Below are 26,772 nucleotides of genomic sequence, written 5' to 3'. Positions count from 1 at the left end.
AGACAGTGAAATAGCAGTATCTTTCAAAAAGGGCACATTTTTAGGATATAATAGAGCACTAGATACACAAAATAACAAATGGGCACCTTGTTCTGATGAAACAGCTTCGATAGCAGCGGCCAACCAGCAAACGACAGCAGCCCAAATGTGAGGACTTGCCGGTGGAAGAAACTCACAATCTAGAAACAATGAACATCCTGCCATCAGATATGGATGCAAACAGAATTTAAAGTCAGAAAAACTATAAAACAAAGCACAGAGAAGGAAATGGAAACGTGTCTTAGTGCCACCCAACACAATGGGCGGAATCTTGCAGCTCCTACCATGGCGGGGCCAGCGAGCCATTGAAATCGCTGTTCAGGTCGGCGGGACCAGAAGATCCCGCTGGTGTGGGGGGGGCCGGAAAATTCGGGCCAATGGTTTGACAACACTCAGTGGGTCGGCAGGTTACTTCCACAAAGGCATGCCAGAGTTTGCTTTTTTAACTTCTATATCAATGTCCTAAAGCTGCAGCATTATTCAAGATGGACTCGTACAGTTATGAGTAATATTACACAAGAATGATCCATGAACTGCATTAGAGAAGGGTACTTTATAGCTTAAGTGATGCACTACGTACAGGATTTCAATTGTAGCTAAGACAAAACATCATTTATAGGAAGTACCTTGGTGCAAGTGGGAAAGATTACTAAAAATAATGAGGGTTTTTCTTTTATTCATTCATGGGGTGTGGGCATTGCTGGAAAGGCCAGCATTTATTGCCTGCATCTAATTGCCCTTCAGAAGGTGATAGTGAGTTGTCTTCTTAAGTTGCTGCAGGCCATGTGGTGAAGGTACTTCCACAGTGCTGTTAGGGAGGGAGGGAGAGCCAGGCTTTTGACCTAGGCATGTGAATAGCTGTTGTGTTCTTTTTTCCCTTCCCCACAGAATGTCATATCAATCTCTTTAGGTAGGTAAATATTTAAACAGAATGGCAGTGGACACATTTAAACAATAATACTTGAAGGATTGAAGATTATAGCCTAGAAATCAAATGCAATTTGTTTAAACATGTTATTTCATCCAATTTAATCCTTACTATTATCACAGCCTACTGTATATGGCATTGACCATTCTACAAAGCCTGCTGATCCTTACATGGGGATTCTGAAGTAGAACTGCCAATCAGGCTGGACACCACATACTGGGTGAGGATTCCTGGAAACTCACTCCTGCTATCCTGGAGAGAGTTATCTGAACATAACAAATGTGGATGATTGATTGGAACACTTGAATGATTGGAACACTTGAATTCATTCCTTTTGGCTCCAGTTGTAGGGTAGGTGAAAGAAACCATTTAGCAAAATGATCCATCCAACTCAATTCATCACCCTCCATGCCATCAGTACTTGGCTGCTCTAAGAATCTAATGCTTTATGAGGTAAATATCACTTAACTGTTTCCTCACAAATAGACAGAAATCTCATAATCTAACCCAAGGACTGAATCTTTATGCCACATAGTGCATGGTGCATTATTCTGCTGCTCAATAACAACTTATATTTATATAGGACTTTCAACATAATGAAGTATCCCAAGGCACTGCACAGGGGCATTAAAAAACTAGGAATGACACCGAGCCACATAAGGAGAATTGGGTTAGATGACCAAAATCTTGGTCAAAGGGGCAGGTTTTAAAGAGTGTTGTAAAGGAGGGAAGTGGTGGGGACACAGAAATAGGGAGGGGCGAGGACACGAAGAGATTTGAATACAAAGATGAGAATTTTAACATCAAGAATTTGCTTGACTGGGAATGGAACTTGCTGCAAGTTAAGACACAAGTTTTGGATCACCACAAGTTTACAGATGGTAGAATGTGGGAGACCAGTCAGGAGCGTGTTGGAATAGCCAAGTCTAGAGGTAATGAAGGCACGAATGAGGGTTTCAGCAGCAGATGAACTGAGACAGGGTGAAGCAGAGTGATGTTTCCCAGGTGGAAATAGGTGGGCTCAGCGAGAGTTGTGCTCAACCTAGCCTGTGCTTTTTAAGAAAACAAACTGTTGCATATGTTTAGCTAAATTAGAGGCTAGTTGTAGGCAAGGGCATTAAAGGTTACAGAATCAAGATGGGTCGGTGGAGTTAAGATACAGATCAGCTATTACATTATTGAATAGATGTACAAACTCAAATTGTTGGATGGTCTAATCATTTCTCTATGTTTGTATATTATCCAATTAAATTAGAGACTAACTACTGTTCTTGAGGGGCTGATTGATCAAAGGAAGAATCAGAAAATAAATTCCAGAAAAAAAGAGAAACAGAGGGGGACACTGAGAATAAGAAAGAATGGGCAAACAGAGAGAGAAACCTCCATCTTAAATATAAGATAGTTACGAACAAATCCAAGGAATTCAGGAGAAACCTCTTTGCCCAGAGAATGGCTGCAATGAAGAACTCACGACCATAAGGAGTAGGTGAGGAGACCAGCATAGATACAGCTAAGGGGAAGCTAGATAAACACATGAGGGAGAAAGGAACAGACGGTTTTGCTGATGGGGGGAGATGAAAATGGATGGGAGGAGGCTCGGTGGAGCATTAACACCAGCATAGACGAGTTCTTCACACAAAGAGAGATTGACAATGAATGTCAGCGCAGAGTATTTGGAGAGAAACACCTGCAATCATTTAAGGAGCTGGATACGTTGGCCATATTCTTCCTGGATGGATGGGTTTGGGTAGACCAAATTGTTTTCTTCATTCATATCTTCTAGAGGATCTCAGTAATGAGGAACAGAACCCTTTCCCACTCTATATCCCCATTGTCACCACTGAGCTCTTCCAGATCAATATAACATGAGTGAGAGACAGAATAAAGTGCTCTCTTTCCTGACAAAGTAATGAAGGAAATTTTAACCCCCATCGATTGGTGGGGGGTGAGTGCAATGGGGAAGACAAAACTATCAAAAATCTCAAAACCAATCCCAACTGGCCTGTTTCTGATTTTACTAGAAGTCGGTTGGGGGCAAAGAAGCCAATCCTCTCTCAGGAGACCCATTGGGAATTGAAGTCTTTTAATGAGGCTGCGTGACACCATTTTAATTGGATTTTTATTTTTAACACATCAGCAACCGAAAGAAGGCAAGAAAGGCTAGATCCATGAGATTAGTGACTTTATTGCATTGCCTGTGGGCTAGGAGGAACAAGAGTGCTTCCCTAGGTCCAACGAGCTAACCTTCATGCTATTGGACCTCCACATTATCCAACTCCCACACCACGTGCGTTTTAGACTTACCAGGCACCCAGTCCACAGCTGCTTTCCCACTCTTGAAAAGATGTCCTGCAGTTTAATGTCTACAGGACGCTAGGGAAATACATTTTTCCAGTTCTTGCGACTGGAGGTCCTCCCGTTCTGGCTCAATGCCTTCCACCCGAGTAAATATCTGGGCCGATGTATTTAAATCCCACATTTAAAAAAAAAACCCTCAGTCGATATTAGATACAATAAACAGCCCAGAAACAGGACATTTGGCTCAACCCAGCACGCTGCCGTTTATGCTCCACTCGATTCTTCCTTATCTAACTCTATCCTTCATCCTTCCTCATCTAACACTATCCAAGTAATCCTTTAATCCTTTCTCCCTCATGTACTTATCTAACTTCTCCTTAAATGCATCTATTCTATTTGCCTCAACCAGTCCCTGTGGTAGTTTTAAAATGAAATTTACTTATCCTCATTATCACAGTTTTGTGTGAAAGCCCATGCCAATGTTGTGCTCTGAACTCATAAATCTACTAAAAATTGGGATTTCCCAAAAAGTTAGGACATTTCCATTTGTTAGAGAAAAGAGCTTCATCTATAATTTAGACAGGAAACAAAGGATAGGAAAGTAGTTCACATCACTTACCATAGTTTCAATGCCCAGAATCAAAAGTAGTAAATAGCCAATGGATTTCGCAGGATGAGTTAAAACTAAACCAATTACACTTTGAATAACTCTAAACCTGTTCAATTAAGCAAAAGAGTAAAATATTATTTGGGATCAGTTTTATCTAGAAGTTAAACTTAATTTCCAATTCACAAATAACATTCACAAAACGATATTCTCTAAACTGGATAAAAGTCATAAACATTTGGCGGGATTTTTCAGCCCTGCCCGCCGTCGGGATTGTCCAGTCCCGCCGAAAACCAGTGGACTTTTGGCTAAGCCACCCAATCTCCCGCGGTGAGTCCAGCCACGGAAAATCCCGGCCACCGGATATATACTTCCATAAATTGAATTTACAAAAAAAGAGCAAATTTTACAGGTCAGGAATGCAAATTAAATGCAAACAGAGCAGGAAAGAGTAGCATCTTAAGAGATGCTTAACACTAGTAGCCTGAATTTTGAGAATCCATGCAGTAGTGACTTATCACAGAATCGCATAATTTTAACGGCACAGAAGGAGGCCATTCGGCCCATTGTGTCTGCGCCGGCTCTCCAAATGAGCATTATGACTTAGTGCCATTGCCCTGTCTTTTCCCTGCATCCCGGCACATTGTTTCTATTCAAATAGTTATCTAATGCCCTCTTGAATGCCTTGATTGAACCTGCCTCCACTACACTTCCAGGCAATGCATTCCAGGCCCGAACCACTCGTTGTGTGACAAAGTTTTTTTCTCACATCACATGTGCTTCTTTTGAAAATCACTTTAAATCCGTGCCCTCTCATTCTTGATCTTTTTACGAGCGGGAACAGCTTCTCCCTATCTACTCTGTCCAGTCACTTCATGATTTTGAATGTCTCTATATCAAATTTCCCTTTAACCACCTTCTCTCCAAGGAGAACAGTCCCAACCTCTCCAATCTATCTTCGTAACTGAAGTTTCTCATTCCTGGAATCATTCTTGTAAACCTCTTCTGCACTCTTTCCGATGTGTTCACATCCTTTCTATAGTGTGGCACCCAGAACTGTACACAATACTCTAGCTGAAGTCTAACGAGTGCCTTAAATATATTCAGCATAACCTCCTTGTTCGTGTACTCTATGCCCCTGTTAATAAAGCCCAGGATACTATATGCTTTATTAACTGCTCTCTCCACCTGTCATTCCACCTTCAATGCACATTTACAACCAGATCTTTCTGCTCCTGCACCCCCTTCAAAATTTCACCCCTTATTTTGTATTGTCTGTCCATGTTCTTTCTACCAAAATGCATCGTCTCACGCTTCTCTGCACTGAACTTCATCTTCTACCTATCTGCCCACTCCACCAACTTGTCTATGTCCTCTTGAAGTTCCACACTGTCCTCCTCACAGTTTACAACACTCCCAAGCTTCGTATTATCCGCAAACTTTGAAATTGTCCCCTACACACCAAGATCTAGATCATTAATATATATCAGGAAAAGCAAGGGTCCCAATACCGACCCCTGGGGAACTCCACTACAAACCTTCCTCCAGCCTGAAAAATATCCATTGACCATACTCTCTGCTTCCTATTTTTCAGCCAATTTTGTATCCACGTTGCTACTGTCCCTTTTATTTCATGAATAATAACTTTTCTCACAAGTCTGTTGTGTGTATCAAATGCCTTTTGAAAGTCCATGTACACCACATCAACAGCATTACCCTCATTGACCCTTCTTGTTACCTCTTCAAAAAACTCCAGCAAGTTAGTTAAACATGATTTCCCCTTTAGAAATCTATGCTGGCTCTTCTTTATCAACCCATATTTTTCCAAGTGACGACTAATCTTATTCCGAACAATTGTTTCTACAATCTTGCTACTACTGATGTTAAACTGACTGGTCTGCAATTGCTGGGCTTATCCTTGCAACCCTTTTTGAACAAGGGTGTAAAGTTTGCAATTCTCCAGTCCTCTGGCACCTCCCCGGAGTCTAGGGAAGACTGGAAAAATTATGGCCAGTGTCCCTGCAATTTCTACTCTCATTCCTTCAATATTCTTGCATATCAATGCGGAAACCTGCACGAGCCACAAAGTTAACAGCATCTGGTAACAGGTAACTGTCTGCCCCAGGGGATTGGATGCAGTCTACATAGCACTGCTCTGAAGCAGCACTATGCAAACAATTTTTAGCCTTCGTCTGCTGCTAGCGGGTACATGGACAGAAATCGGCTGCGGTTTTTGGTATGCGATACAGCAGGTAAGGTAATGTACCCTAACATATCATCAAAATCAACTGAATATGTTTAACTAAATACCAAGTTTTGAACAATAACTTCATGTTTCATATCTTCCATGATCTTAGAAGTTTAAAAGACTGCAGGGAAAAAGCTGAAACGGGCTGCAGCAGTATTTTGTGAGTTCATAAGCTGAACACTATTATTTTCTGTATCTTTTTGTTTCATTGATTAGAGAGTATAATGAATGGTCGAGTAGGTTTTAGATTGGAATAGGGAACTTTGAGTTAATTAAAGTTCTTTGCCCCATTCTAGCATTGACAAAATGCTGAAATTTTCTTTATAATCACACAACTTTGTAATAATTTAAGTTTCTTTTAAATACCATACTGCAAGGTATGTGTGATGATCCCATACTGCAGAACTACTGCCCCAAATAACATGTACTCCAGTTTACCTTATTTCCTCAAATAAAAGTAATTGCACGCATTTCGCAGATGAATTTTGTGTAAAAGAATTTCTATTACAAAACATCCGCAACAAAATGTGTTAAATGTCAAATGCACAGCACCGTGCATCAACATGTCAGGGCTGCCAAACGGCAGATAAACAAAACAAGATAAAGGCAAAATAAATTGGGGAAAAACTCTGTTTGCATCCTTCATCTCAATTTTTTGCATCTGTTTATTGCTATGAAGCATGACAAATTTGACAACCAGGTCTAAATTATTTCCCACTTACTCCTTTATTACTGCATACCACACTGGGATTGGCAATAGGCAATAAATGTAATAGGTCCATGGACAGCTCTGAATTTGCAGAAACAGTGTTATCACCACACCAGCCCCAATGAATACTGCAGGAAGGTGACCACTGGACGACAGCTGTGAAACATATGAAATACAACATAAATTTACAATGGTGTAGAATAACTGCCTCTGAAATTACACAAATGATTCAGGATTAAAAAAGTGGCAGGGCAGCATTGGTGTGATTACTTTTAGTGGTTTGAAGCGGCTATAACTTTTAACTGCTATGAGACATTTTGATAGCCTCCAAATTATAAAAACGGTTTTTACTATTTTACAGTACTCAACTAGAGTATTTTTTCTTTGTTAAATCAAAGCTCTCGGGGGTTACTGCAAGTGATGGGCATTTTTAATACTTCATTGAGTACTTTTCACCTACCTTGTCAGGCTTGGAGGTTAGCTTGCTTAGTCTTGTGTGGTGTTTGACAATCAACACAAAAGCATAGGATGTCCAGCCCACAAAGCCCAGCACTACACTAATTCCCAAGAAGACTCGGTCATAGGTATGATAATAAGAAAGTCCTTCCAGAGCAAGGTTCATTAATGACTTGCAAAGAATGATCTGCAAGAGAAAATAACGCGATCAATGGAAATTATTTCACAAATAAAAAATGATTCTCCTTAACCTGGGTTGTCAGACTGAATGTTAATCCTAATAGCATATTTTTTATGTCTGTTGCCTACTGTCAATCTCAGTGTGGTACGCAATAATAAAGGAATAAGTGGGAAATAATTTAGACCCCGGTTGTCAAATTTGTCATGCTTCATGGCACTGAACAGATGCAAAAAATTGTGATGAAGATTGCAAATGATGCTTTTTTCCAATTTATTCTTGCTTTTATTTTTTTTAATCTACTGGCTGGCAGTCTTACCAATTTGATACACACCACTATTGGTACTGTGCAGATTGAGATTTAACGCATTATGTTTCTGCTCTTTTTAACAGAAGTTATTTTTACACAATTCATTTGCACAATTATAAACGCATTGTGAAAGGAATATTTTTTCTTTAAAGCAATAAGGTAAACTGGGGTATATTTTATTTGGTAGTTTTGCAGTTTGGGATCTACAGATAGGCTTTTCAGTGTGGCATTTTTAAAAAAAATTATATTATTACTAAGTTATGCGATTATAAAGAAAATTCCAGAACCTTACCAATGCCAGGTTGGGGCAAAGAACTTAATTCGCTTGCTCCAAATTTCTCTACATTACTAAAGTTATTAATTTCATTTTAATTCTATTTCTCATTTATAGACCTTTGGACTGTAAGGGAACCCTGGATATGGTAATTTTAAAAAAATCTTTCAAGGGATGTGGGCTTTGCTGGCTAGGTCAGCATTTATTGCCCTCCCCCTAATTGCTCTCAAGAAGGTGGTGGTGAGCAACCTTCTTGAACTGCTACAGTCCGTGCGGCGTAGGCACACCCACAGTGCTGTTAGGAAGGGAGTTCTGCGATTTTGCCCCAGCGACAGTGAAGGAACAGTGATATAGTTCCAAGTCCGAATGATGTGTAGCTTGGAGGGGAACTTGCAGGTGGTGGTGTTTAGGGCAGGGAGGTGGAGTTGAAGTAGAAAATCAGCGGTGGTTCAGTTGGCAGCACTCTCATACCTGAGTCAGAATGTTGTGAGTTCAGAGACCTGAACACAAAAATGATGTTGGCTGTTCGAAGTGTTAACTCTGATTGTGTCCAAAGATGCTGCCAGACCTGCTGAGTAATTCAAGCATTTTCTGTTTTAATTCAACTAGATATCCATTTGGACTTGCAGATGTCTAGCTGAAATGTTTATTTTGTATGAACGCATGAAAAGACTGTATCGTGCCACTGTCTTAAGCAAGAATACATCTTCTTTTACACTGCTGGTGAGAATTCCACTAGTCTGCCGCTACAGGATTTCCTATCCTCTTGCCTGTAGCCCACGCTACAGATTTACAGATGCAGCAGTGGAAAGGGAAACTACTGACATGACCCTTGACACCTTGTTCACAAGGCTCGAAGGAAGATACAAAGCCATGCCTGCAATGCTGCAACCTGTATCTGCAGCCTTTCTAGCAACTGTCTGTTACGGAGGGATGAAACTTGTGATGCTTATATATATTACAGGAAATACATTCAGTGTATAATTCTAACTGTGCCTCCCATATTTGGGTGCATGTCAGCGCAATAAGAATTGGTTTCCAGCAATTTTTTTTTAAACCATTTCTCTTCTGTGAACAGGCATTTTCAGTTCGATTTCCAACTATTTTATTTTTTTCCAGATGGAAACTTACCGGCAAATGGATGCAGGTTCATGATAACAAAAAGACAAAAGGCTCTGTATCTGAATGCTGCATGGGATTAAATTGATAGCTCACATTGAAGTAGATAAATATGATCTGATAGCCATTATAGAGACGTGGCTGCAGGATGACAAGGATTGGGTCCTGAATATTGAGGTGTATATGATATTCAGGAAGAACAGGAAGCTAGGGAAAGGTGGAGGGGTAGCACTGTTAATCAAGGATGGCATTTGTGCAATAGTTAGAGATGACCTGGGTTCAGGAGATCAGGATGCAGAATCGGTTTGGGTGGACATGAGGAATAGTAGGGGAAAGAAGTCACTAGTGGGAGTGGTTTACAGGCACCCTAACTGTAACCACAATGTAGGATAATGTGTACAAGAAGAAATATTGGGTGCTTGTGTTAAAGGCAAGGCAATAATCACGGGTGACTTTAATCTACATATAAACTGGAAAAATCACATTGGTAGTAGTAGCATGGATGAGGAGTTCATAGAATGCTTTTAAGATAGTTTCTTAGAGCACGCATTCTGCAACCAACCAGAGGGTAGGTTATATTAGACTTGGTATTGTGTAATATGATAGAATTAATTAATGATCTCAGGATGAAGGCACCCCTAGGTAGTAGTGACCACAATATAATTGAATATTACAACCAGTTTGAAAAGGGAGAAGAGTGGGTCTAAGACTAGTATTTTAACCTTAAATAACGGCAACTATGTAGGCATGAGAGTGAGCTAGCTGAAGTGAACTGTGATACTAGGCTAGAGGATAGATCAATAGAGAAACTGTGGCAGACATTTAAAGGGATATTTCAGAATACACAAAATAAGTATATTCCTACTAAAAAGAAAAATTATAAGGGGAGGACCCAGTGGTTAACTAAAGAAGTTAAGGAAACCATCAAACTTAAGGTAAAAAACATATAACTGTGTTTAGGTGAATGGCAGGTGATTGGTCAGAATATAAAGAACGGCAGAGAGTGACTAAAAGGTTAATCAGGAGAAAGAAATTAGACTATGTGAGGAAGCTAGCTAGAAATAGAAAAATGGACAGCAAGAGTTTCGGCAGGTATTTAAAAAGGAAAAGAGTAAATAAAGTGAGTGTTGGTCCTCTAGAGAGTGACAATGGGGTGTTAATTGTCGATGGTAAGGAAATGGTAAACGAAGTGAACAAATATTTTGCTTGTCTTCACTATAGAATATACAAAAAATATTTCAGTAATAGCTGTAAATCAGGAGGTGGAGGGGAGAGGGGAATTTGGTGAATTTACAATCACTCGGGAAGCGGTACTGAGCAAACTGATGGAGCTGCAGGCTCACAAACCTCCAGGTCCTGATGGACTTCATTCTAGGGTCTTAAACAAGGTGGCTAATGAGGTAGTAGATGCACTGGTGTTAAATTTCCAAAATTCCCTAGGTTCTGGAAAGGTTCCATCAGACTGGAAAGTAGCAAATATAACCCCTCTATTCATGAAGGGAGGCAGAAAACAGCAAACTACAGTCCAGTTGACTTGATGTCTGTGGTGGGGAAGGTGTTAGAATCGATCATTAAGGAGGTTATAGCTGGGCACTTAGAGAAACTCAAGGGGCTGAATTTTTCCGTCGGCGAGCAGGGGTCAAGGCCCACTTGCCGACGCGAAAATGACGCGGGATGATGTCGGGGGGAACCCCTGATGTCATCCCGCCCTATTTAAATATTCAGGAAGGTGGGGGGCACAGTTGAGGCCATTGACAGGATAATTAAAACAATTAAAGGACCTGCCCGTCCAACCTTAAGGTTGGCGGGCAGGCCAGGAGCCCCAGCGGGCTTCTGAAAAAACATGAAACCTCATCCACCGGCGGGATGAGGTTTCATGTAGGGTTTAAAAAAGTTTATTAAAGTTTCAGTGAAATTTATTAACATGTCCCATCCCATGTGACATTGTTGCGAGGGAGACATGTTAAGGATTTTATTATTTTTCTATTTTTAAAGTTTATACAGCTGTCAGCAATCTCCCTGAGGCAGCACTTAGCCTCAGGGAGATGTGCGCTCTTTCGTGTGCCTGCATGAAAGAGCGCACTCTCGCATTTGGGGAATCCCCCCCACCTGCACAGGAAGAGCATAGCGCTTCCCGGCGGACGTCACGCTGGGTGGGCCTTAATTGGCCCGCCCACTTAAAATGGCGGCGGAGCCCGCTTCTCCGGTGGGGATCAGCTCCGCACCCAACGGAGATTGGGTCGGGCTCGCCCGCCCGACAGGCAGAAAATTCTGCCCAAGGTAGTCGGGAAGAGTCAATATTGTTTTGTGAAAGGGAAATCATGTTTAACTAACTTATTGGAGTTTTTTGAAGGAGTAACATGCGCTGTGGATAAAGGGGAGCCTATAGACATGCTGTACTTGGATTTCCAGAAGGCATTTGATAAAGTGCCACATCAAAGGTTATTGCAGAAAATAAAGCTCATGGTGTAGCGGGAAACATATTAGTATGAACATAGTTTGCATAAATGGGTCATTTTCTGATTGGCAGGATGTGACGAGTGGAGTCCCACAGGGGTCTGTGCTGGGGCCTCAAACATTTTACAATTTATATCAAGGATTTAGATGAGGGGAGTGATGGCATGATACCTAAAATTGCAAATGAAACAAAGAAAGGTAGGAAAATATGTTGTGAAGAAGACATAATGAGGCTGTAGATGGATATAGAGAGGTTGATTGAGTGGGCAAATGTCTGGCAGATGGAGAATAATGTAGAAAAATGTGAAGTTGTTCACTTTGGCATGAAGAATAAAAAAGCAGAGTATTACTTAAATGGCGAATGGCTGCAGAATTCCGAGGTGCAGGGGGATCCAGGTGTTCTGGTGCATGAGTCACAAAAAGTTAGTGTGCAGGTACAGCAAATAATTAAGAAGGCTAATGGAATGCTATCCTTTATTACAAGAGGAATTGAATATAAAAGTAAGGATGTTACGCTTCAGTTATACAGGGCATTGTTGAGACCACACCTCAAATACTGTGAACAGTTTTGGTCTCTTTATTTAAGGAAGGATGTAAATGCATTGGAGGTGGTTCAGAGGAGGTTTACTAGGTTTATACCTGGAATGAGCACATTTGCCTTATGAGGAAAGGTTGGACAGACTGGGCTTGTTTCCACTGGAGTTCGGAAGAGTGAGGGATGACTTGATTGAAGTGTACAAGATCCTGAACGGTCCCAACAAGGTGGATGTGGAAAGGATGTTTCCTCTTGTGGGTGAGTCCAGAACTAGAGGAAACCTTTTAAAATTAGGTGTCACCCTTTTAGGACATATATGAGGAGAATATTTTTCCCTCAGAGGGTTGTGCAATTTTGGAATTCTCTGCTTCAGGAGGCGGTGGAGGTGGAGGTAGATTGATTCCCTTGCGCAACAAGAATCTAAGATTATCGGGGTAGATGGAATGTGGCATTTGAAGCACAAACAAATAAGCCATGATCTTATTGAAAGGTGGAACTGGCTCGGGGGGACCCAATGACCTACTTCTGCTCCTATTTTGTATGTTTTGACCATGTTTGCATATTTTGCTGATGACTCACTCATTCTCCACCTTGACCTCACTTGTGACAAATATCTGTTCATGTCTGCAATCACACCAGATTGGTGAGGGAACAGATAGACACAAGGGTCAGCAAATTATAGGCCTGTCTCCCAGTCTCCATTATGGGGTGTTTCTGGATTCCTATTTGTTTAATGGTGGGCTATATGGAATACAAAGGGGCTAAATTATAAGGGCAGGTTGCATTAACTAGGCTTGTATTCCCATGAGTATGATGATCTGATTGATGTGTTTAAGATGATAAAAGGATTTGACTGGGTAGACAGAGAGAAACCAATTTCTCTGGTGGAAGAATCTAGAATAAGGAGGCATAATCTTAAAATTAGAGTTAGGCCACTGAGGGATGATGTGAGGAAGCACTTCCTCAAAGACTATTGGAAATCTAGAATGCCCTCCCCTAAAAAGCTTTTGAGGCTGGCTTATTTAAAAAAAGCAAAACCCATTGAGATTGTGATTGAGATTGTTGTTTGTTAAGGAACTAAGATGGGTAAGTGGAAATGAGATATGGATCAACCGTGATATAATCGGGTGGAGGAACATACTTGAGGAGGCTGAATGGCATCCTCCTATTCCTATATCCCTGTGATGGAGTTAGAGTTGCTTCTGTCTCCATAAGTTCCTCAGGATAGTGTCCTCGGCCCAACCACCTTCAGCTGCTTCATCAATGACCTTCCTTCCATCATAAGGTCAGAAGTGGGGACATTCGCTGATGATTGCACAATGTTCAGCACCATTCACGACTCCTCAGATACTGAAGCAGCCATGTCCAGATGCAGCAAGACCTGGACAATATCCAGGTTTGGGCTGACAAGTGACAAGTAACATTCATGCCAAACAAGTGCCAGGCAATAACCATCTCCAACAAGAGAGAATCCAACAATCGCCCCTGAAATTCAATGGCATTGCCATCACTGAATCTCCCACTATCAATATCATGAGGGTAACCATTGACCAGAAACTGAACTGGACTAGCCATATAAATACTGTGGCTACAAGAGCAGGTCAGAGGCTAGGAATCCTGCAGCGAGTAACTCACCTCCTGACTCCCCAAAGCCTGTCCACCATCTACAAGATACAAGTTAGGAGTATGATGGAATACTCTCCACTGGCCTGGATGAGTGAGGGTCCAACAACACTCAAGAAGCTGGATATCATCCAGAACAAAGCAACCCGCTTGATTGGCACCCCGCCAATAAACATTCACTCCCTCCACCACCGATGCAAAGTGGAAGCAGTTTGCACCATCTACAAGGTGCACTACAGGGACTCAAAAAGGCTCCTTAGACAGTACCTTCCAAACCCATTACCACTACTATCTAGAAGGACAAGGGTAGCAGATGCATGGGAACACCACCACCTGGAAGCTCCTTTCCAAGTCACTCACCATCCTGACTTGGAAATATATCACCGTTCCTTCACTGTCACTGCATCAAAATCCTGGAACTCCTTTCCTAACAGCACTTTGGATGTACCAACCCCACATGGACTGCAACAGTTCAAGAAGGCAGCTCACCACCACTTTCTCAAAGGCAATTAGGGATGGGCAATAAATGCTGGCCCAGCCAGTGATGCCCACATCCCATGAAGGAATAAAAAAAATGATCAGTCAGAGATTTCTTTGTCCAGGTTTATTTGTTAAAGCTGCTCTTCCTTCAGTTATTTTGGTCCTCTGAATATTTTAAACAGAAAACTCAATCTGCAGATGGCAAATAGAGAGGGTAAATAATGAAAGCAATGGCTTCACCGCAGGATTTGAACCATGTTTTAAGGCAAACATAACTGAATGGAGTATGCTTATAAACTCAATATAAAAAAATGATTTTGCTTTATCAAACGTTTCCACATAGAGTCTCTCCAACAACCAGTTTCCAGAATAGTTTATCACAAGTAAACAAGTTTGGATGAAATGGAAATATGGCAGACTGTTTATCAGAATATTAATTTTACATTTCTCAAAAACTTAAAGATAAAATATATTGTATTCTTTGATGTACAGGTATCCCAAGGTACAGTGAAATGCATTGATAGGCTGTACGTTGTATTTTAGATCTGAGCGGAAGGGGGATCAGATAGGTATTTATGTAACGGGCTTCCAAAAAGCAGAGTAACAATGCATTTTCATTTTATATTAAAAGAGTTAATCAACAGTATATTTTCTGTTTAAAGTTATCATAACATGGAATCAGTTTCTTAATGTGAATAATTGTACTTGCAATGTGATACTTACTGCTTTGTTGTACTGTTGCTGCTGAATATATAATCGGGCTGTGCGAAGCATGTCCTGCCCTTTGGAAAGGGGAAGGGGTCTATCGAAAGAAAATAAATACTTGAAGCTCTGAATCCTCAATCAACTTCAAGTTTTCACTGACACAAACTGGGCACTGATTTAAACCTCAATGCCATGAAAAAGGTGCAATTATGAACGCAAACAAAACTTTTAACTAAATAATATATTAAATCTAGTTTAAGAACAGGCTACAAGTGAAATTCATAAGAGAAATATACAAAATGACTTGCTTAACCTGGTTAACCAACTGAACCAAATCAGATCACTGCCAAAACAGAACTGATACATATGTCACTGAGATTGTAAAAATTTAGTCTCATTATTGGGCTATTCCAAATCATTACACATTAAAAATGGATGGGGTTGCGCTATTCTGGAGGCACTGAAACAGTAGGCGGTGCTATCAGTGCAATGTTGCATGACAAAATGTTAACTGAAAGGCCTATCTTGAGGACCTTTAGTTGAGCTCCTGACAGATTGATGCTTACCAAATTAAAAAATGAGGTTAATAAAGAGCAAAAATGCCAATTATGATTCACAGAACTTGTAGAATATAGAAACAGGCTGATGATATTTGAAGATCTGCTTTCATCAACTGAAAGCCCAAACGGAAGAGTGTCATTTGATGTCGAGACAGACAGAGCAATATAAAAGAGACTGCTTCCCCCAAATCAGTGGCAGAACATTGATGAGCTAAAAGAAAAAAAAATCAGCTGCAGCAAACTGTAAACCTACGAGGAGTTACAGCAGCCCATGGTGTAGTGAAGAAAAGGAAGGAAAAAAAAGCCTTGCATTCATACAGCACCCTTCACAACCTCAGGACATACCAAGTTGCTTTACAGCCAACTTGCACATTGCAAACTTCCACAAATAGCAATGTGATCATGACCAGATAATCTGCTGTGATGTTGATTGAGGGATAAATATTAGCCAGGACACCAAGAGTAACTCCCCTGCTCTTCAAAATGGTGCCACTGGATCTTCCATGCCCACTTGAGAGAGGGCCTCGATTTTATGTCTCATCTGAACGGTAACACATCCAAAAGCTTAGTACTCCCTCAGGACCGCACTAGATTTTTGTGCTCAGGCCTCCAAAGTGGGGCTTGAACCCATTCCCTTCTGACCCATGGGTGAAAGTGCTATCAAGTGAGTCATGGATGGCTGTCAAGAATCTACCATATTTTTCATAATATTATTGTGCGCTTATGGGTGTGAGTGTGGATGGTTCTGTCTGCGTGACTGATTTAATTAAACTAGAGATGTTTAGTCTACAAGATTGAAATTATCATAGAGTCATAGAGGTCTACAGCACAGAAACCGGCCCTTCGGCCCATCGGGTCTGCGCCAGTCAAACAAGTACCTAACTATTCTAATCCCATTTTACAGCACTAGGCCCAGAGCCATGGCATCGCAAGTGCACATCCAAATACTTCAGGCAGAGAGTTCCAGATTCCCACTACCCTCTGGGTGAAATAAATTCTTCCTCACATCCCCTCTAAACCTCTTGCCCCTTACCTTAAATTTATGCCGCCTGGTTATTCATCCCTCCACCAAGGGGAAAAGTTCCTTCCTGTTTAACCTATCTACGCCCCTCATAATTTTATATACCTCAATCATGTCCTTCCTCAATCACCGCTGCTCCAAGGAAAATAACCCCAGTCTATCCAATCTCTCCTCATAACTAAAACTCTCCAGCCCAGGCAACATCCTGGTAAATCTCCTCTGCACTCTCTCTAATGCAATCACATCCTTCCTATAATGCGGATTCCAGAACTGCACGCATTAGGTGTAAAGCAGACTTTTGAAATGGAGATAGATAAGTTAGGATGAGGGATGCACAGATAGGGTGTGAAGGAAACTTGCCTTTTTAGATAAGTGAAGGAGTTGTTTGATTTTCAAAGGGATCGTGTAATGTTTACAACTGGCAAGATAAGCGAGGCAAAGCAATGCGTTTATTTTTCCCAAAAGGAAAAGACCATATTGACAACATGAAAGGTTTTTATATTATGGGAAAAGTTAATTTCCAAAGACATGTAGATTTTACACATTAAAAGGAGGGAAACATATATAAAGAAGGATGGAAGGCTATGTGGGGGCAGGCGGACGTGTAAAATCTTGAAAGATACACCGGGTGAAAACATCCAGCCACTCTGAAGAAGAAGTGCTGCTCCAGTAACTAAAGCTGTGTTAAAAGCCTTTGGAATTCCACTTGTCGAGTGGGTGCTGTGGTAACCTTGCTGGATTGCCTATTTAAATTTAAAATCTATTTTGGACTGTTGCCTTAAAGGGGATGTGTAGTTGGGAGTCAGGTTAGTTAGGAATTTTGCGATTTGTTATAATATTAAGTAACCATAATCTTATAGCATGTGTTTGAATTCTTTTCTTTTATTAATAAATGTTTTAAATTAATTTTATAAATCTCTAAAGTTATTAGTGGACTCATTAGTTCTGAATTAAGGACACAATTCTTCTCATAATAAATACAAATTGCAAAATCGTTGTGATAGCGTGGCCAAGTTTCCCTTGTGGATTTGGTCTGCCTAGCACATATCACCTGCCACATCATAACATGACACATTCAGAAAATGGGCAGTAGCACACCGTGAACACCACCCTCAACCCCACCCCTTTGCACCAAGAGAAAGGGGTTGGCCGGGACCATCTGCCCTCCCCAGATGAATAATAATTGAATCTCCAGAGCACTCCCTCCCCAACCTCCTGCCACAAGAATAAAGAAACTTTTTCAATATACAAACAAATTGTCTCTTCTCTTGCAGGTGAAATGCCCACTAAAGAGAAAATGCCCAAACAAAGGCAAAATAAACCCATCAAAACCCTCTTCTGGCTAAGGAGGAAATGGTCCATCTGTGCACTGCCATCATCTCACTCACAGAGGAGAAAATAACAAACTTCCCATGACACTGAGCAGGAATTGTCACTACTAAATCTCTTACCTCAGATAAGGTAAAAATACCCTGATGGAAGCTCCCAATGGGGAAAAGATCCACTAGAGAGAAAACATCCTGATCAACCCTGCCTCCCCCTGTTGCTGAGGAGGAAATCGTTTGATGTAACCAACACACCGCTTCCTTCCACCCCCTAACCCACCACCACCAACTAGGGATGAAAAACTGACCTGTCAGAACCTCTGCCCACTGTGGAGAAAATAACCTTTATTTCCCTCCACTACCAAGGAAGATATGGCCCACTGTCACCCCACCACACTGCTGAGGGGATAATTGTCACCCAAGGCATCTCTCTACACTGATTGCTACATTGTCTAAGGGGCCACACCTCTGCATGCAGCCTCTTCTCTCAGCTCTACCCTCCTCTGCTGCTCTGTACCTATCTCCTTCTCAATCTTTCACCAATCCCTGTCCTCTCTCTCCATCTCAATTTCCTGTCTTCTCTCTCTCCTCCCCTTCCCATCTCACTTGCCCTCACGTCTACATTCCTCAATTCACTTTCCCTCATTCTCCTCCACTCCCTCTCTCCCTACGTCCCATTCCATCTTAGCATCCACATCCTCTCCTTCTCTCCATCTCACTTTCGTACCCCCTCTCCATCTCATTCATCATCGCCTCTTCCATCCTTCTTATGATTTCGTCATCTCTCTTCTCATTTTTCCGCTTCACTTCTCTGCCTCTCCACTCCCTCTGTTCACCTTCTCTGCCTCAGTTTTATTTCCCTGCCCTCTAATTCTATTGACCTGAATAGTGCCCTTGATCTTGACTCTCCATGTGCAACAGCAGGAGAGATGAACCAGCATTCATAAAAATAGCCCATGGGGCACTAATGCTTTTTACTGAACTTTAACTAGCAATAGACAGAACAGAAAATTTTTGTTCATTTAAGAATATAACGTTATATTTTGTCTATTCAGAGAAAAACACCAGTACTGTCTGCTTTTCATCACAATGTACAACTTGCTAGTGAAATCATGGGACCATGTGGCTTTGAAACAAACAAATCCTAGAATCAGTAATGAAAAATAGTAGCTCAAATGAAGCACGCCTATCAAAATGATTCTTTAAGGCCTTCAAGTGGCTAACAGGTCATTTACAGGTGTAAAATCCGCACTTTGCGGATCAAGTTTGCAACTTTGGAGGAAAATGATGTAATGAAATTTGAGAATAAAGCATTTAACTGACCAAGCCTTGAATAGTGTTCTGAATTCTATTGTGGGCACATTTGTGATAGGAGAGGATGCTCCTCTTGCACCACGCCAGATGTACAGAAGAGGATATGGTGGGGCATTATATGACTGTAAGAACGATGAACAACTTGGATGGCACAACAGGATGTCCAGCCGAAGTTGCACTGATTTAAAGAGAAGCACCAAGACAATGCTTCAAAGTCAGAAACCAAGGCTTAAATGAAAGCTGTAGTTTTTTAAAATGCAGGAATAATTATCTGTTCTACAGTGTCCCACTTATCAGAAAACAACAGCAGTGGCTTCTGTGATGGAGGTCCTAGTTATACTGGCCATAGGTACTTTGGATGCATTTCTCACGAATGCTGCTACGGCGGAGGATTTGGGGTCTAAACTCCATAATGCGCGACTGGCTTAAGTTTAATAGAGCACTACAAATACTGCGCCATCATAGTCCAATGCTCAGCCAGATCAATTGGTATCATGAAGAAATGCCTCCAGAATGGTGGAGTACAGGAACTGGCATTATAGTCACTACTTTTATACCACTATGTACCTCTACAATAATTAGGTACATAGGGGGAGGTGGTGGTATAATGGTATTGTCAGTGGACTAGTATTGCAGAGACCAAGGCTAATGTTCTGGGGATCTGGGTTTGAATCTCTCAATGGTGAAATTTGAATTGAATAAAAATCTGGAATTAAAAATCTGATGATGACCACAAAACCATTGCCGATTGTCATAAAAACCCACCTGGTTTGAAAATGTCCATTAGGGAAGGAAAAATGCCATCCTTACCTTGTCTGGCCTACAGCAATGTAGTTGATTCTTAAAATGCTATCAGAAGAGAGCAATTAGAGATGGGTAATAAATGTTGGCCAAGCCAGTGACGCCCACATCCCATGAACGAATAAGGAAAGTAAGAACATAGGAGCAAGAGCATTCAGCCCATCGAGTCTGCTCCGTCATTCAATGTGATCATGGCTGATCATCCACTTTAGTGCCTTTATCCCCACACTATCTCCATATCCCTTTTTGTCACTGGCATTTAGAAATCTGTCAATTTCTGCTTTGAACGTACTTGATGACTGAGCTTCCACAGCCCTCTGGAGTAGAGAATTCCAAAGATTCACAACCCTCTGAGTAAAAAGAATTCTCCTAATATCAGTCCTAAGGGGCTTCCCCTTTATTTTGAAATTGTCTTCCTTGGTTCTAGACTCCACAGCCTGAGGAAACATCTTACCCTGTTCTATCCCTTTAAGTACTTTGTAGGTTTCAATTAGATCACCTCTCATTCTTTGAAACTCTAGAGAATACAGGCCGAGTTTCCCTAATCTCTCTTCAAAGGACAGTCCTGCCATCCTGCAACATGTCTGGTGAACCTTCGTTGCACTCCCTCTGTGGCAATAATATCCATAATAAGGGGACCAAAACTGCACACAGTACTCCAGGTGTGGTCTGACCAAGGTTCTATACAACTGAAGCAAGACTTCGCTACTCCTGTACTCAAATCCTCTCGCAATAAAGTCTAACATACCATTGGCCTTCCTAATTGCTTGCTGCACCTTCATGTTGGCTTTCAATGATTTATTGACGAGGACATGTAGGTCTCTTTGTACATCTACAATTTCTAATCTCTTACCATTTAACAAATATCCTGCACATCTGTTCCTGCTACCAAAGTGGATAACCTCACATTTTCCCACATTTATTCCATCGGTCATGTTCTTGCCCACTCATTAAGTCTATCCAATTCCCCTTGAAGCCGTTTTGCATCTTCCTCACGACACACATTCCCACCTAGCTTTGTGTCATCCGCGAACTTAGAAATATTACATGTGGTCCCCACATCCAAATCATTGACTGTGAACAGCTGGGGCTCCAAGTACTGATCCTTGCAGTACCCCACTAACCATAGCCTACCAACACAAGAATGACCTGTTTATTCCTAATCTCTGCTTTCCGCCTGTCACCCAATCATTAATCAATGCCAGTATCTTACCTCCTATCCCATGTGCTTTAATTTTTGCTAACCAACCTCCTGCAGGGGACTCTGTCAAAAGCCTTCTGAAAATCCAAGTATACCATGTCCACTAACTCCCCTTTATCAATTCTGTTAGTAACATCCTCAATAAACTCCAACAGGTTCATCAAACATGATTTCCCATTCATAAATCCATGTTGACTATGCCCAATCAGATCACTATTATCCAACTGTTCATTTATCACATTCTTTATAATAGATTCTTGCATTTTCCCTACTATTGATGTAAGGCTAACAGGACTGTAGTTCCCTGTTTTCTCTCCCCCTCCCTTCTTAAATATTGGGGAGACATTTACTACCTTCCAATCTGCAGGAACCATTCCAGAATCTATAGAATTTTAGAAGATGATCATCCACTCTCCATAGCTACCTCTGTCAACACTCTGGGATGTAGAATATCAGGTCCCAGGGACTTACAGCCTTCAGCCCCATTAATTTCTCCAATATAACCTTTTTACTAATACTAATTTCCTTCAATTCCTCATTCTCCCTAGTCCCTTGGGCCTCTAATTCTGGGAGATTTCTTATATCTTCCTCAATTATTACAGGCACTGTCTCAAAACAAAGCAGGACCCTAAAAATAATGTACGTTCATCATGGTTAGTTATGCATTCAATTAGCGAGTATTCCACATACCATACAGCTTCTATATGCAGCACTCATTAGTGTTACTCTTCCATTGCCTCCCTGGTGACACTGGACATTAAGTTACAGAACCTTCACGCTCAAGTATCAGCCTGTGTCACTGTTGGCCCTTTATGAATTGTACGAAAGGGAAGGGACCAGATTGTTGAATCCATTCACTATAATTCCCTAAGGCAGCAAGTATTCACTCCAACAAGAGAGAAAGCAATATTTGCTTTAGTTATTAGTAACATATCAGTAATAGAGATCTTGGGAACAGTGACAATAATGTTACTCAGGAACTGGTCCAGCTCGTCTTTTGAAGGTGTGCTGTGATTCTGCACTCACTGCACAGGCCAAAACTGGGTCCATAAGTCTAATATCCTCTAGGAAAAGAGCAACCTCCTGACATCTAATCCAGTTCTGTCCTTGAGTAACTTGTACGCATGAACCCTGGTCTGACCCAGCATAACTAATGGTATAAACGCAAAAATGTTAAACAAAATAATGGGATTGAAGCTGGAACAAATCTATAGGCCTAGGTGGTTTCCATGAGGGAATTAAAATAAGCAGCCGGGAAAATTGGGAACGGATTAGTTATAATCTTCCAAGCCTTGCTGGATTCAAGGATAATTATAACCGCAGATTGGAAGATAGCAAAAATTATATCCTTATTCAAAAAAGAAACGAAGTAGTAAAAACTACAAGGCATTGCGTTTGATGCCATTAGTTCAAAAATTGTGAACATCCATCACCAAGGGCACTTGGAAAATATAAGCTGATTCAGAAGAATCAGCAAGACATGTGAAAAGTAGGTCATGTCTAAATAACATAGTAGAGCGCTTTGACAGATGTGCATCGAGGAAGAACAATGGATGTCATATACATGGATTTTCAGATGACATTTAATAAGGTTCCATACAAGAAATTGCCAGATAAAAAAAAAAGATTCATGAAATTGGAGGCATAGACAGAAAACTGGGTGGGAGGTAGGAAACACAGAGCTGGAACATAGAGTTTTTAAAAAATTCATTCATGGGTTGTAGGCATCACTGGCAAGGCCAGAAAATATTGCCTACCCTTAATTGCCCTTAGCTGAGTCGTTTAGCAGGTCAATTCTGAGGGCAGTTAAAAGTCAACTGCATTGCTGTGGGTCTGCAATCACATACAGGCCAGTGTCATGAAAGTATAATAATTCTCATAATATTATTGCGATTTATTGTAAAAGTAGGTTAAAGTGGGATTTGGATAGTTTGTGTGTGTGTGTGTGTGTGTTGTGTGTGTGTGTGTATGTGTGGGATTTAATTGAATTGGAGAGAGCTGGTCTGGAGGCTTTGACTCATCAAAAGAAGTTAGGTTTGAAATGCTAAATACGTAAACAGGGCTGAAGTTTAGAATGTGAGGTGAGGAGAATTTGCATTTTTAGATAAATCAGGGTAGTTTGAATTTCAAAGAGATGGTAGGATGTTACGCCTAGCCAGAGAAGCTAGGCCAAGCAGTGTGTTTATTTTTCCCAAAGGTTACTGACAACATTAACACCCATGAAAAGATTTATATGATGAGAAAGGTAAAGTTCCAAAGACATATTGGAACAATGGAATTTGCATTAAAAGAGAGAAACATGTATAAAGCAGAATGAGGCTATATGTCAGGGGAGGCATTACAAGATCTACCAGAAGTGAGAAAAGCCTCCAGTATTTGTGCAGTCTTACAGAAACCGAAGCTGGGAAAAGCCACTTTGAATTCTACTGTCCAGGGTATTGTGATGACTTGCCTGGATCTGTTTAAATCTACTTTTTAACCATTACCTTAACGGGAGTGTAACTGGAAGCCAGATTATTAAGGGGTTTTAGGAGTTATTATAGTAGTAATTTGTAGACCTATGTATGTGCTTGAAATATTTTCTTTTGTTAATAAAGGTTTAATTTAGTTTTCTAAAAAATCTCTAAGTCTTGGTGGACTTATTACTTCTGAATTCAGGATAAGCATCTCGAAATAAAATACAAATTGCAAACCATTGTGACCTCATGATCAAGTTTCCCTCATGGATTTGATCTGCCTGGCACACATCATCTGCCGCATCATAACACCAGACCAAGTAAGGATGGCAACTTTCCTGCCCCAAAGTACATTAGTGAACCACATGGGTTTTACAACACAGTAGTTTTAGGGTCACCATTACTGTTAATAGCTTTTTATTCCAAATTTACTAAATTAATTGAATTTGAATTTCCCAGCGTTGGGAGAGATTAATAATCTAGACTTCTGGGTTACTAGTCCACCAACATAACCACTACGCTTCCGTCTCCTCAGTTTGGATGAAAGATGTTTCCCAGCTTAACTCTATTTAGAACTGGTGTGGATTAAGGAATACAGAAAAGCATGTTCAAGTTTGTGGGATGATACTAAGCTTTGGGGGGTGGGGGGGTATAAGGAACAATAGGACAGAAAACTGCAAAAGGATACAGAGAGATTAAATGAGTGGGTGCAATGATGGTAGGCATAGCTCAATGTAACAAATCAGCAAGACATATTGTTGAGTTAAGAGTGGTAGATGGTAATACAATATAAACAGGAAAGCTAGAGTAGGGGGGTGTGGATGAACAAAAGGATTTACTTTGTTCAGACGCAGAAGTAATTAAAAACTAGCTTGCTGGTCTAAAAAATGATCACAAAAGGTTTAGATAAAGAAGTAACATGGTATCCCTCCAGTTATATAGAACCTTGGTGAGACCACATTTGAAACAATGGGCGGAATCTTCCCCTCCCACCAACAGCAGAAATCATGGCAGGCGGGGGCAATTAATATGGCATGAGTCAAAAAATCAGTTTCCCGATGGCAGGAAAGTAGTTAGGAATTTTGTTCTCCCGATCTCCAAGATGGGTTAAAGGTGGGTCAAGTTTCCTGAAGAGCAATGCTGGGGACCCTATTTGCATTCATTCGCATGTCATGAATGCCCATTAAAAGGCCAACTTGTCAGAATCACATTCCTTCTCCAAATTAAGTCCCTGCCATTGGCCAATTAGAACATTCTCCTTTATAATTGTATGTAAGTGGCACGCACCTGGCGAGCTTCACTTCATCCATGACTTTGATGTCAGGAGACACTGCTTTTGTCCTACTTTTAAACCATCACTGCTGCATATTGGGTGCCTGTAGCATTAGTTGTGCCAAGGCTGGGCACAAGGGGCACAATCAGCAGGAAGGGGTGAGATGGAGGCAGGAATGGGAGCAGTGGGGGGTAAGGACTGGAGGGGAAGGGTGAAAGACCGTCCAGGGGCTTGTTTAAGAGGCTATCCATGGGGCAAGTTTAAGACACTGTCTAGTGTTATGATGTCAGCTGATTTCATTACTGGACAGGTCAGATCCCAGAATGCAGCCTAGCTTGATAGACCATAAATTTTTTTTCAAAGTGTGGTGGATACCGTAGCAGCAGGGGTGGACGAGATTCGTCTAGAGATGTTGAAGGCATTGGACAATGTTGGGGTGTTATGGTTAACTCGCCTCTTCAATGTTGCGTGGAAAGCGGGGACAGCACCGCTGGATCGGCAAACTGGGGTGGTGGTCCCCATCTTTAAGAAAGGGGACCAGAGGGTGTGTTCCAATTATACAGGGGTTACACTCCTCAGCCTCCCCGGGAAAGCCTATGCCAGAGTGCTGGTGAGGAGACTTTGTCCGTTAGTCAAACCTCAGATCCAGGAGGAACAATGCGGATTCCATCCCAGTCGCGGAACAGTGGTACAGCTCGCTGCCCTCTCACGGATATTTGAGGGTTCGTGAGAGTTTGCTGATCTGGTCTACCTCTGTTGGAGAAGACATACAACCGCGTTCTTCGGGATATTTTGTGGGAGGTGCTGTAGGAATATGAGGTGCCAGTGCCGCTCCTGCGTGGTCCCTCTATTCATGGAGCAAGAGTTGTGTCCGCATTCTCGGCACTAAGTCGAATTCATTCAAGGTGGGTGTTGGACTCCACCAAGGGTACGTCTTGTCTCCACTCCTGTTTGTGGTTTTCATGGACAAGATAACAAGGTGCAGCCGAGGTACAGAGAGTATCCAGTTTGGGGGCTTGAGAGTGGCAACTCTGCTGTTTGCAGATGATGTTGTGCTCCTTGCCTCACCTGACTGTGATCTCCAGCGCGCTCTCGAATGTTTCGCTGCCGAGTGTGATGCGGCTGGGATGTGGATCAGCACCTCCAAATCTGAGGTCAAGGCTCTCTCCCGGAAAAGAGTGGGTTACTCTCTCCAGGTGAGGGGGGACCAGCTTCCCTTAGTGGAGGAGTTTGAGTATCTTGAGATCCTGTTTGTGAGTGTAGGCAGGGGGGAGCGTGAGATTGACCAGGGGATCAGTGCAGCGGCTGCAGTTCTGCGGGTGCTCTACTGCTCCATGATGGTGAAGTGAGAGCTGAGTTTTAATGTGAAGCTTTCGGTTTATTGGTTGATACACGACCCCATCCTCACCTATGGTCATGAACTGTGGGTAGTGACTGAAAGGATAAGATTGCGGGTACAAGCAGCTGCAATGAGGTTTCTCCGCAGGATTTCTGGGCGTACTCTCCAGGACAGGGCGAGGAGTTCGGCAATCTGGGAGAGCCTCGGAGTAGAGTCGCTGCTCCTCCGGATCGAGGGGGGCCAGCTGATGTGGTCCAGGCATCCGATAAGGAACACCCCTGGTAGGGTCCCGCTGGAGCTGTACCGGGCACGGCCCACTGGGCGGAGACCTCGAGGCTGACCCAGGACACGCTGGAGGGATTACATCTCTCGGCTGGCCTGGGAACACCTGGGAATCCCCCAGGAGGAGCTGGAATCTGTGGCTGAGGAAAGGGAAGTCTGGTCGGCCCTGCCCAGCTTACTGGGGAAATGGATGGATGGATGGATACTTACTGAAACAGATTCACAGGAGTCTGC

The 26,772-nt window shown here is 41.8% G+C and overlaps 1 protein-coding gene across 2 annotated transcripts in view; it reads right to left on the bottom strand.

Moving 5' to 3' along the window:
• The window catches only part of pign (phosphatidylinositol glycan anchor biosynthesis, class N), a 131,314-nt gene that overhangs the window by 38,178 nt on the left and 66,364 nt on the right, over positions 1-26,772 (bottom strand). For both annotated transcript variants that reach the window (XR_013576264.1, XM_078539641.1), the window contains exons 13-17: positions 14,985-15,063; positions 7,290-7,472; positions 6,843-6,985; positions 3,885-3,981; positions 87-179 (exon numbers count right to left, since the gene is read on the bottom strand). Coding sequence is in view for 1 of the 2 variants with exons in the window: in XM_078539641.1 (XP_078395767.1) it covers positions 87-179; positions 3,885-3,981; positions 6,843-6,985; positions 7,290-7,472; positions 14,985-15,063 (595 nt within the window). In the remaining variant the exon portion in view is untranslated. The remainder of the gene's footprint in view (positions 1-86; positions 180-3,884; positions 3,982-6,842; positions 6,986-7,289; positions 7,473-14,984; positions 15,064-26,772) is intronic.

This window comes from Cetorhinus maximus, chromosome 3 (assembly GCF_964194155.1).
Source record: "Cetorhinus maximus chromosome 3, sCetMax3.hap1.1, whole genome shotgun sequence".
Lineage (NCBI taxonomy): Eukaryota > Metazoa > Chordata > Chondrichthyes > Lamniformes > Cetorhinidae > Cetorhinus > Cetorhinus maximus.
The sequence above is the reverse complement of the archived record's forward strand: the minus strand, read 5'-3'. Positions and strand labels throughout refer to the sequence as shown.